Genomic DNA, 12,047 nt, shown 5'->3' with positions numbered 1-12,047 from the left:
AGATATACGTTGTTGGCATACTGGTTATGCACGGATAAGGTAGCCATTGAAGCTGAAACATTTCAATATAACGATGACTACGAAGAGTATGACTTGTCTTCATATTCAAATGATCACATTTCATTGTAGCTATAGAGATGGTTGGGTTGGCTGTATTTGGTTTCCACAAAAAAAAAAGAAAACACCATCATCAAAATTTTTTGTTATCTATGTTCTGTGGTGTTTGTTCCACAAAGGTTCTTTTTTCGTTCATTCATTCATTCACACGACCAGTCATTGCTTTGCTTTACTTTTGGTTTTACTTTTACGAAAAACGTATTGAATTGTCTTTCGTTTTCAATTGAGAACTGTGTTCTACGTTGCTTTTTCCCCTTTTGCCAGCAAACAAAGATAAATTGCAGGCGTATTTCCTTTTCCATTTAAATATTACCGTGCGCACAAAAAGCTTTTGGTTTGGTTCTATGAATATAGTGGCTGGATGATCTGGTGCGGTGCTATTGTTTTGGTTTTGCATCCACACACCTCCCCCATTTTTGGTTTGGCTCGTTAGGGTTTGCGGTATGCGTTAATGAATTTGCTTTTGGCGGCATTGTTAGCTGTTGATATTGCTGAACCACCATTGAATTTCGAAGTTTGTAATGGCTGTAAAAATATAGCTCGGTTGATACAAAAAAAAAAAAAGAAGAAAATTCCATCCACAGAACGTATTTCGTGTTGAACCGTTATTGTTACGCATTACACCATATCACCGCACCTACAGCAAATTGTTTTGTGCAAATTTTGCATAAAGCAATGGATTTTTCAACTCTTAATTTCAACGTTCATGTACCAAACGGTACTGTTTGTATTGTAAATTTCAAAGGAAAATACACAGTGGTATTTACAATATTTTTAAACGAGTCAAAATAATTCAGAATAAACATTTTCAACACTTGCTTGTGACGTTGATTAAAATGTTGCTTTTAGATTCTTGCAGCTGATTTATATTTAATTTACTAATTAGCGAGTTGCCTAAAAGTATGCAGCAAACCTCAACCTATTTCTTTTAGCATCAATTTTATAGGAGCATAGCGAGTAATTTTACATATTTTACTTTAAAACACCACTGTTTTCATTTGCATACGCAAATGAGTTGCGTATGTTGAACTTTACTGGGATTTCCAATGAATTATCACAAAATTTGCAACGCACATATGAAGAAAAGACGCAACAAAAGAAACGGAATAATTGATTGCAAATTGCGGAAATTCGTTTTAACAAATCTATGAAAATGGCGTAATTTACGAGTATTTACAATTGCAAGCAACTCATACGCATAGAGATTCCTCTGTGTTTTATTTCAATGAAAAAATTAATTTAATTTATTACTATTATTTTTTTAACAAAAAATTTCATTTCATTTAACAATTCCCCTGCAAAGTCCAATGAAAACCCTACTTCCTTTTTTCTCATTGTTCCGTTTTTCCATATAAATGCAGATGAACCACATTTGTTGTTGCCATTGCCAATATGCGAATGCGTATGAATATTTAATGAATTCAATTGAATTCGAATTCCAAAAAAAAACACGAATTGATAATGTATGAAACCTTACAATTCAATGAACTAACAAACAGATGTGTTCGGTAAAATGACACCCTTTTTGCAAATGTTTTTAAATAATTCTGTAAATAAATGTAATTAAATGCTGTTTGTGGCCAACCACAGAAATTATAAACATTTTTTCCATCGGGGTGGTTATATAATGTTTGATTAAAAACATGCCAAAAAGAAATAAAATAAAACAAATAAATTAGCGAAATTAAAAATTAACATTATCCCTTGGTGACAAATTGTAATTATTTGTAGTAAAGTATTAAAAAATAAATAATGTAATAAGTGTTTACAAAACAATTAGCAATTAAAATATTGTAACGATCAAAAAGAGATTTGACACTAATACGCTAAACATAGGCTAAGATTGACCAATATATATATATATATATATATATATATATATATATATATATATATATATATATATATATATATATAAATAAAGATAAACAATACAATAATGTTAGCGGAGAAGGCAATGGAAATTCGTGTCCTGACACCGAAGTGGGGTGAGTGATGTACCCGCAGTCTCAGACTTTCATCTACGGACATATCGAACACCCGTCACACAGCTGAAATTCTTTTGGACATTTGAACTCGGCAACAAAAATATAGAAACGGTTGGAGTATTTATCGTAACGATATTGAATGTTCCGAATAAATGTATTCAGGTATCTCGAAGGAATTGACCGACATGGTTAATTTTGGAAGTGGATTTTGTTTTGCGAGTCATTCCTTTCTATAGTTATGATGCTCACCAGTAGAGGAGGTCGCATGTCGTGCCGTGAGTAGTGCGTGTTCGTATCTTTTCGACAAAACCGTATTGGTGCCTGAAAGTCATACGGATTTTGGTCCGTGTTTGTGCATGTTCCTGCCTAATTTTTTAGGTACGCGTCTATCTCTACTCACCAGGTATTTTAGTTGACCACAGTAGGAGTTTTTAGAGGTTTCGGACCATTATCTTACTTAGCATGGACTTCCCCACAATAAAAAAGAATGGCAAGCAAAGGTATTGCGGTAAAAAATTCAAAAGGATCTTCGAATAGCCCAACTGCATTTAAGAATTTTTTTTTTTAACTTTTGGGAAGATGTTATCCATATAGGTCTTCTTGGAGTTTCATGTACCTTTGGAAGACATTTTACAATGTGCCAAGTTTCTGCCAAATTGCATACTCAATTCGTAAGTTGTTGTGCTCATCATTTATTTTAGTTAGTGCCGGCAGAGTGTTTTGGAGCTTTTGGGCTATTAATTATATCAGGATGAAGTAACTTGTCCCCGAAATTAGAGTTGTATAGTTCATGAACGACCTAGTTCAATTGAACGATTCATTGAAAAGAGCGTATGAACTAGATCAGTCGATGTAGTTCATTATAGTTCAATAGTTCACTGAACTATAATCAGTCGGTGACCGTACGATCAACGAACGATTCACAATCTAGTTCAACAAGTCGTTCACAAATACATAAAGTGACGGCGTCGTCTATGTTAAGGGATGCCTTCGTAATGTGATCAGTTTGTTTACGTTTTGGATCAAGGTACATGGAATAGCTGTCCGAAAATGAAGATTTCTACAAAAACATAGAGACATAACATATTACAATATGTCGAATCGATTACCTAATGAATCTGCCTTTTTGGATAGAAAAAAAGGGAAAACATAAAAAGATACACACACGCACAAAGCTTTTTCGCAATGACAATTTCTACACACACACACACAAAACATAAGATTTTTTGCCAGCCACCTAAATGAAGGATGTTTTTTTTTTTTCTAAAATGAATTAATCTTTCTTTAAGAATGCAATAAAACTATGTAAATGTAATATTTTTGTTATGGAGTAGTTAACTTATATTAGTCTTTTGTTTGTTTGTATTTGGTGTATGTATGCGTTTTCATCAAACGATCGATTAAGAGCCGCCGGTGAACGATTTTTATCCGAATGATTGAACTGGACAGTGAACTATGAACTAGATTACTGACCTAGTTCAGTTTAAAGAGCTGAGCTGTTGAACTAGATCTTTCAAATGAACTAGATTGTACAACTCTACCCGAAATATCGTTAGAAGGTCCACGAGAGGAAACTTTAACGTGTCCGTGACAATTTTAACTTCGGTGTAATTAGCGACTATCACAGCTGCACAATAATTCTCATTTACTCGTGTTACCACCCGAATGTTTAAATTTAATTTTTTCCTCACCGAAGTCGTCGATCATCAGTCGACAAAGTAAGAATATATGTGTGGCTGGTCCTCAGTATCGGTATTGATTAGCCACGATTCGATCAAGCTCTTAGCAAGCTCCAAGCTCTAAAGCTCTAAACTCCTAACAAGCTTCGAACTAATAACGAGCTCGATGCTATTAACAAGCTCTATGATCATAGCAAGTTCAATGATCCTAGCCATCTCAAAAACGAATACGTCTGATCCGATTCTCATCGAATTAACATCAATAACCCGCTTATCTTCTAACCGATATTACCAAACCGAACACCAACGAGCCGGCAGTGATTACCATAACGCCGTTATCCATCGAACCGACAACAACAACCTGATTACCGTAGCCGACAACAACCATATGATTGTCAATAAGGCAACTACTTAATCACCATACCTATACATCACGTACTACAATAAATATTGAAATCGTAAGCACTCGGGTTTCACTTAAGGTTTGTGGGTCCTTGACTGATCTAACCTCAGCCTTAGACAAAACCACTCGATATAAAGGGTTTGTAACAAATTTCAATACAATGTTCAATTTTGCGAATTTTTTTTTTTTAAATTTTACTCGAACCTGATCTATGTTTGAAACAAAAGGGGTCCCCCTTCGAGAGTTATCGTGTGCACAATTTTAGCGAAAAATTTGCTTTTGTGGGGTTGGAAGTGGACAGATATGGCCAATTTTCTTAAACCTAAAGTAAGTATGGAAGATTTGTGGTGAAAAGTTTGCTGACTGGGTATCTTAATTGCCAATGCAGCAAATTTAGGCCGAAAATGTTCATAAACATTTCAAGATACCTGGAATCGGACGCAAACGTTTTATGGGCTATACGAGAATGTGGGTACATATACCCAATTTTTGGTCGAGAAGTTTCTAACCACTGGGAACAATTTAGGCCGAAAATTTACATAGATAAAAACTTTAAAATACCTAAAATCGGGTGGTATCGTAATATAGAGGTTATATCCTATGTTCACAATTTTAGGTGGAGTAGTTCTTTGATCACTGGGAACCTCATGTGCAAAATTACATCTAATTGGGAGGCTATACCAAAACGTGTACATATGACCACAATTTTCGGTGGAGAAGTTGGCAAATAACACCCAATATAGACAAAAACGTGAATAAAAACAAAAAAACTGAAATCAGGTTGTACCGATGTATGGATTATACCAAAACGTGAAACAAGTCCATAATTTTTGGTGGAGAGGTTTTTTGATCATTAGTGTGAATTTACAGCTAATTTTGTCACAAAATTTAGCATATAAATTTAAAATACCATGTTCTGGTGACCATATCAAAACTTGGGACTTTGAACTTGACCTGCCTACAAACAAAGTTCGCAATGGGCCAAAACAAGACACGAGTATGAGACAGGTAACACTTTTTAGCTTTGTTTGCCTTTCTCCTTAAAACACAATATTTTCAATATTTAAAAAACGCATCACCCATTCCATTTCAATACTGTGAATTTTCAAATACTTTCCTTTGATCTTTAGTTGCTTTGTGATAAACGAAAATGTCAAAAAACTTAAAAGAATTCATTATTATGGCTTTGTTAGGAAGACAAAACCTCCATTGTCCTTTGTTAGCAGTTCATGTATATTTGCAGAGGATAGAAGAACACACAAAGCGATATGTGTATGTGTGATGCTTCTTCTCCATGTTCTCATTTCCACAAATATTTTATTTTCAATAAAAAGTCATTGAATAAAAACTTTGGAATTTTCCCTGCAATTTTTGCTAATTAATTTTTGCGCAGTTGCTAAGCAGTTCGGCTGGCTCTACATCAAACATTGTTATGGGCTTAATTTGGTAACGGTGAAAAAATAAAACCAAGTGATGACAGCTCTACTTACCCCTTCTTCTTTTCCTTGCAGAAAATGAACGGCACCTGAACGTTGTATGCCGGGTAAAAACCAAACTGGATGTGTCAACAACAAACGCTCCACCAGACCCAAATCACATGGAGGCGAATCGTCATCAGAGCCACGGGAAGTTTCACTCGATGTTTCACCCTCGGCCAAAATACCACCATCTGAACTCGAAACAAGAGATGTACGGGACTGTAAAGAAGGAGAAGAGAAAAATTTATAAATAACTTGCTAGGGAAGAAAGTATGAGTTAAAAGTTTTTATGTTTTTCTTTTTACGCTTCAATTTTATTATAGCCGTATTTTTTGTTATTTCAAAATCTGCTTAAACAATTGTTTGGTTAACATGAAAAACAAATCTATTCAAAACATGTTTTACCATACCATTCGAAATGGGTGCGAATTCTTCAGAATTCAAAGAGTCTTTTTGCGACTGGCATTCGAAATATTTTTCCTGGCATTGTTAAATAATCTGCTGGCTTTAAACTTTTTAGTGAGAGTTAAGTTTCATTATCTGTGAATATGTCCAAACAGATGTTGCTATTTTTAGCAGACATTTGTCCTTTTCCAGTCTGTTAGCCAAGTTAGTTGTACAAAGGACATGCATGATATGCGTATGACCAGTTCTGGGTGTAGGAAGAGAAATTGATGAAATTGTCATGTGGTGTCATCATTAGGGTGACTTCATGGTTGAGTGCCAACAATGTGTTTTTTATTTCTTTAGGGTTTGGAATATTAAAGTTGTCGTTAAAAAAAAAACAACTAAAGCAGCCACATGTTTTCCGAAAATTATATGAGGAGGAGTTGCGAAATAACAGTCGATTAAATTCAATGTAACCCGACAAGGATGGTATAAGTCGTTGTTATTGTAATTTTTCATCTAATAACTTTAGCCACAGTAATCTTATATTACTGTTTCCTCTAGTTCACGCTAATCTTTGGCTTTTTTGTTGTTTATTTGTTCAAAATGACGAATATACAAGCATGTATATTTGTGTTAAAAATTTTCTGCATCCTTACAAACATCAAAAATCCTTACAAACATCAAAAATTGCCGTATAGAGCATGAAAAAAATATCAAGAAATGCATCGCCACTATTATTTAAAAAATAAAAATATATAAATAAAATCTAAATTTTTCTTTTAAAATATATTATTTCGTTATAAGGACGATATTCCCCACATGGTACTGATGTGGTACTGTTTTGTTATAGTCAAATGTATGTAACAATTTATAGCTTGGTATTTCTTCAAGTTCAAACTGAAAAATATTAAAATTATATATCACTCAGTCACATAATGACAATGCCACATAACAGAAAAAAACGCATGCGTCTGACATTAAAATTAAACAGCCATTTATAAAGCTTAAATGCAAACAAAAATATCAAAACCATGCAAGGGAGTGAGGTTAGGTTGTTTCATCGTCATATTCATATGTCATTCTCTATGCTGAAATATTCTTTAATAAAAAAATACATGATTCTTTAAGAACATTGCGCTAAATGTAAAGAAATGGAGCTGAGAAAAACAGCATTTGTTTCAAATTACAACTTATATTACTTTACATGCATAAATATACCGAAGCAAACGGCAAAGATATGTACTTCGAAATGAAAAACATAGACAGGATTACCTTGGCATTTTAAAAGTTAAACACAGATGTTGTAGAGAGACAGGGGTACAGTAGGTTTGAAATTAAAATAAACTTAATTTTTGACGTGAAAAATATTAAAACTGAATTACTTTCGAGTATGACAGAGGTATTAGTAACTCGGTTAGTAAAGGTGTTATATATAAAACGCCATACACATTACAGCTTTTTACCGCGTTAGCCTTCTTTATGAGAATTTATTTAATATATGCGTAATGGAATTGACATTTAGAGTCCAGTGGATTATTAACCCACATCGTACCAAGACAAATTTTTTATTTATTTTTTAAAAACAAAGCACCTTTTTAGGGTAAATAGGACCCACTGATGTCAAAAATAAACTCAAAATTTTTTTTCGTTTTCCCGGAAAGTGGTGTTCGAAATTTCGAACACTGGCGCTTAAGCTATATGTATAGAAGTAAAATAAAATTGATTTATTTGCCGTTTTATTGGTTTTTTTCACCATTTTTGTATGAAAAACGGTTGAAGATTGGTATTGAGAGTTCTTTGGACCTACAAAACTTTTCCCCGAAATCTGTCAGCACTGGTCCACGTTTTGGATTGCCCCCCATAGAACGGTGCCGGCCGATTTTCGGTAGATTTCAAGGATTTATCGCATTATTCTACAGAAATGTCTGTAAATTAATTCATATTTAGTCTTTTTTGAGGCTACTTAACTTTCCTCCAGAAATTTGTCAGCATAGGTCCACGTTTTATATAGCATCCGTTGAATGGTACCTAACGATTTTAGGGTATTTCAGAATTTTAGCCGCACTATCCTTTAGAAATGGCTGAAATTTAGTATTTAGTTATATATATATATATATATATATATATATATATATATATATATATATAACTTTTCCCCGCAATTTGTCAGTAAATTTCCACGTTTTGATATACCCATCGGTATGTAGGTTAAGTACCAACGTTCGAAATTTCAAACTTTGCAATCTGTAAAGTCGCGCTTGCGCATGTAAATCATGTTCTCTATATTTTGTGAAACGGCTATATATATTGGCAATAATTCCCCATGATTACTTTTTTAGTTTAATTTTTTTATAATTTTTTTAAATTAATTTAAAAAGTATCCAAAAATATAGGTTTCAAAAATCTACCCTTAACATCGAGGGAGGGGGGTTTTCAAAGGGAACAATTTTTTTTTTATTTGCTGACAGGTTAGACTTTGTACTTATACCAAAACTTATTAAAAATTTAACTTTTTCATCCATAAATATTTTTTGAAAAAAGTGATTTTACTGTTCGAAAAATCGAATACCAAGTACGAAATGGGTTAAATCCAGTTATATACTCGTATAAACTTTGGGGTAGTTTACACTATATGTAAATGTCATATGACATGAAACTTTCCATCGTTATATATTCGCTAATATATGTAATATTAGAGATTTTCCTTACGCCATTTATTCTGTGCGTCCACACCAGCAAAAATGTAAAAAAACTACGTCTCCTCATTGCCTCCGTGGGTAAATATGGAATGTTTTTATTTCGTGTCATATGACATTGATAGATAGTGTAAACTACCTCTTAGTGGTAGCAAGATTTATATCTTAGACACGAACCACGAGAGAAGAAGTTAATATGTGTGTTCATATGCTCAAACTTTGTACAAATTGTTACTGGAAATTAGTCGTTTACAAGAAGTTACTGGACTTTTGCAATTTGGACAAATTATTGAGTAAACGTACAGAATTTTTAAACTAGAGATGTCGTTCATGCATGCTTATGTTTTGTGAGAAAGCTACTAACAATATAAAAATTTATGAGCTGCTTTCCTATCAATTTTAAAGTCGGGGTGTTTGCAACCAAGTACTCAAATTTGAAGGAAAACAAATAAGTTGTTTTCGAAGTCTTGATGACTAGCCCTAAATCGTTTCGTTCGAAATCTGTTAGGAAAATAAATGTTTTCGTTGTCTATAGTGTCAACATTTTAAAAGACGTCGAGACATTGAGACTCTGCCGGAAACATCACGGACATGTAATAACTATAAATTGTTGTTGCATGCGTTTGGGAGCCAACGTGGTACAGGATACATGTTTTGGAATATTGGTTTTAGATGCCACATATTCTCTACATACTAGTCTACTCATTTTATCTTTAGATTAGAAGTATTATTGTTTTTTTTATTTCACTCCTTTGAAAGACCTTGTGGTATTGTACATATGAGAAATTCTACTGATCATCAATAAGATGCCCAGCGTTCTTCTGCGTAGTTTAAAGAAGTCATACTGATTGAATATTAGGAAACCTACTGGACTTCTATGAAGGGACTCTTGAATTTCAATGAAAAGGGATACTGGTCTTCTACACACATCTGTACTCCACTGTTTCTGGTATAATTCCATTAACCTTCAACAAGTGTGCGTTTATGTTCAGTTGAAGGCTTTCGGAGCACTCCGAAATTTGCCTTAGATCCAGTTTAAGACCTGTTTTTGTTCGGAGGCAAACCAAAATGGCTCGACTTCAAAGCCCTGCTTTGGATGAAATTCCAATGACAATTTCCATTTGATTTAGCTCTGTCCGTCCATCGGTCTCCTCGCAGTAATATTTGGTTTACAATATATATTAAGTTCGAAGACGGACCAAAACGGCAAGAAGAATTCGGCAAGAAGAATTGATCCATAAATTGCACAACGCAATATTCCTTCGAGACATAGATCAAGTTAAAAAATGGACTATATCGGTCCACTCCATTGGGTACTTCCTACACAATATTTTAATTTCTTTGCAAAAGTGCAGTGTAAGACCAGCTCTCGGATAGCTTTCACATTTTAACAGCAGATAGTCCTCGCGACCCCATATTACGTCGATATAATTTTCGTGGGCAAGTTTATACATCATGAGATAATGGTTAAAAAGGTCAAAAAATCTTGCCGGCACTTCTTCTTTTTTGCGTAACTCCTTGAGGAGCATAGGGTCTCAGAGGTTTCTGAAACACTGTTTGAATATGAAGTGCATCCTCTCAGACACTTGGAGCTTGCCGCAGTTGCTGGTATATTTGGCATATGCCTGTGACCTCCTGGGAGAATTAAATTTCTTTCGGTTTTTTTCATGTTTTGGTGACAAATTATGTCAGGATTTCTTCTTTGCTTGTGAGCATAAGGAAGAGCTTAGAGAGCTTGGCACTCAACTGTTGGCGACAGCTTTGACCTATATGGGCTCATCCATTGCCATCCCCACTGCCTTGTCCGCCATAACAAAACAGATATGTGTAGACCCTATTTCTCAAGTTAACTTTTTGGTAGTGTTGAAGGTATTTCTTCCATGCAGCGAGTTAGGGTTATATCGCCCATTATCGGTCGCCAGAGCCTCGTTTGCGCGAACCAACGACATGAAGTCACAAGTAGACAGTGGGTGAGGTTGACGTTTGAAGAGGATTGGCTAAGTGAATACATATTCATATTGACATCACTCTTCCGATTGTCCTCCTAACCACTCCTATATAATTGGTGAGCACTCAAACTCATGAAATGAGTATCCAGTTTGGCCGAAACTTTGAACATACATATAATATCTTCCAAACGTTCATGAATTTATAAAATGGTCTACTTCGGACAACACCTTCAGAGCAAAGCCTTCCATTCAAAAAGGGCTCTTAGAGATTTATTTTGAATTTTTACCGATGGTACTCCTTGTGGCCCTGTTTACAGCCATATAATTTTTTCGTGGACAAGTCGATACCTCATGACATAATGCTTCATTTTAAAGCTTTAAAAATCTTAAGGTAAACAACAAAAATGGCTGGTGGGCACAATAACTGTCTAAAGGAGTAACTGACATTGGTCCAACCATTGCACATCGAAATCTTTTCCTCAAACTTTAATCAATACTGAAGATAGACTGTATCGGACAGAGTGCAGTTAAGGGCTGTTGAGGATTGTTTTTAAACGTTCATCGAGGGTAGTCCTTGTGATTCCTATTGCGAAGATATCATTATTTCGCGGGAAAATCCATGCTTCTTGACTAGGGATGGCGAACGGGACAGGTTTTCAAAAATCCTGGAATTTGGGATGTCGAAATTCCTTAACCGGGGATTTTGGGATTTTTCAGGACAATTTCGGGACTGCGGAATTTGTCGGGAATTGCCTTTAAAGCGAATTTTAAAGTAAAAAATTACATTTTTATAGAAGAAAAAACTACAAAAATAAGATCAAATAATAGTGTTGAAAGTAAAAATATCAAAAAATTGTCACCGCACAATGATTTAAAAATACTTGTAGCTAAGTGGAAGAAACGACTTCCCTCCAAAAGGCCTACTTCATATAAGTTATTATTCTGAAGGAAAATTTCCCGTTAGTTTTGTTTTTCCGCCGTTTCAACTTAAAGAAGAGAGTGAGAAAATTCAGGGAGAATTTACGTTCAGAATAACCTTCATAATGCTTTTAGTAAAACCACAATGGTTTCCGCTTCCAACTGGTATTTCAATGTTCAGAGTTGGTGGATGCATGGGATCGGGATATTCTAAATACTTTTCACAGGTTTTCTCTAAGGAAAATTCGTTGGAACAATTTGCGAGTCTTAGAGTTTGTTTATTAAATTTCATTTAAAATTAATTAATTAAATTTGTCGAATGTAGTTTTTGTTTTTATTTAGTTTTCTTTATTAAAACTCTTGTTTTTATTCCTGACATAAAAGCCAAACTAAACCAACCAAAATAGACAGTCCAAAGGTCAACAAAAA

At 34.3% G+C, this 12,047-nt stretch overlaps 1 protein-coding gene across 15 annotated transcripts in view; it reads right to left on the bottom strand.

Moving 5' to 3' along the window:
• spri (Src homology 2 domain-containing protein sprint) overlaps positions 1–12,047 on the bottom strand; it is a 613,225-nt gene that overhangs the window by 73,020 nt on the left and 528,158 nt on the right. For all 15 annotated transcript variants that reach the window (XM_073972426.1, XM_073972433.1, XM_073972427.1 and 12 more), the window contains one exon: positions 5,678–5,884. In XM_073972426.1, coding sequence (XP_073828527.1) covers positions 5,678–5,884 — 207 coding nt within the window. The remainder of the gene's footprint in view (positions 1–5,677; positions 5,885–12,047) is intronic.

Source organism: Musca autumnalis, unplaced genomic scaffold, assembly GCF_047663935.1.
Source record: "Musca autumnalis isolate F117 unplaced genomic scaffold, ASM4766393v1 scaffold_3, whole genome shotgun sequence".
Classification (NCBI taxonomy): Eukaryota; Metazoa; Arthropoda; class Insecta; order Diptera; family Muscidae; genus Musca; species Musca autumnalis.
Note: the sequence above shows the minus strand (reverse complement) of the source record. Positions and strands in the feature narration are given on the sequence as shown.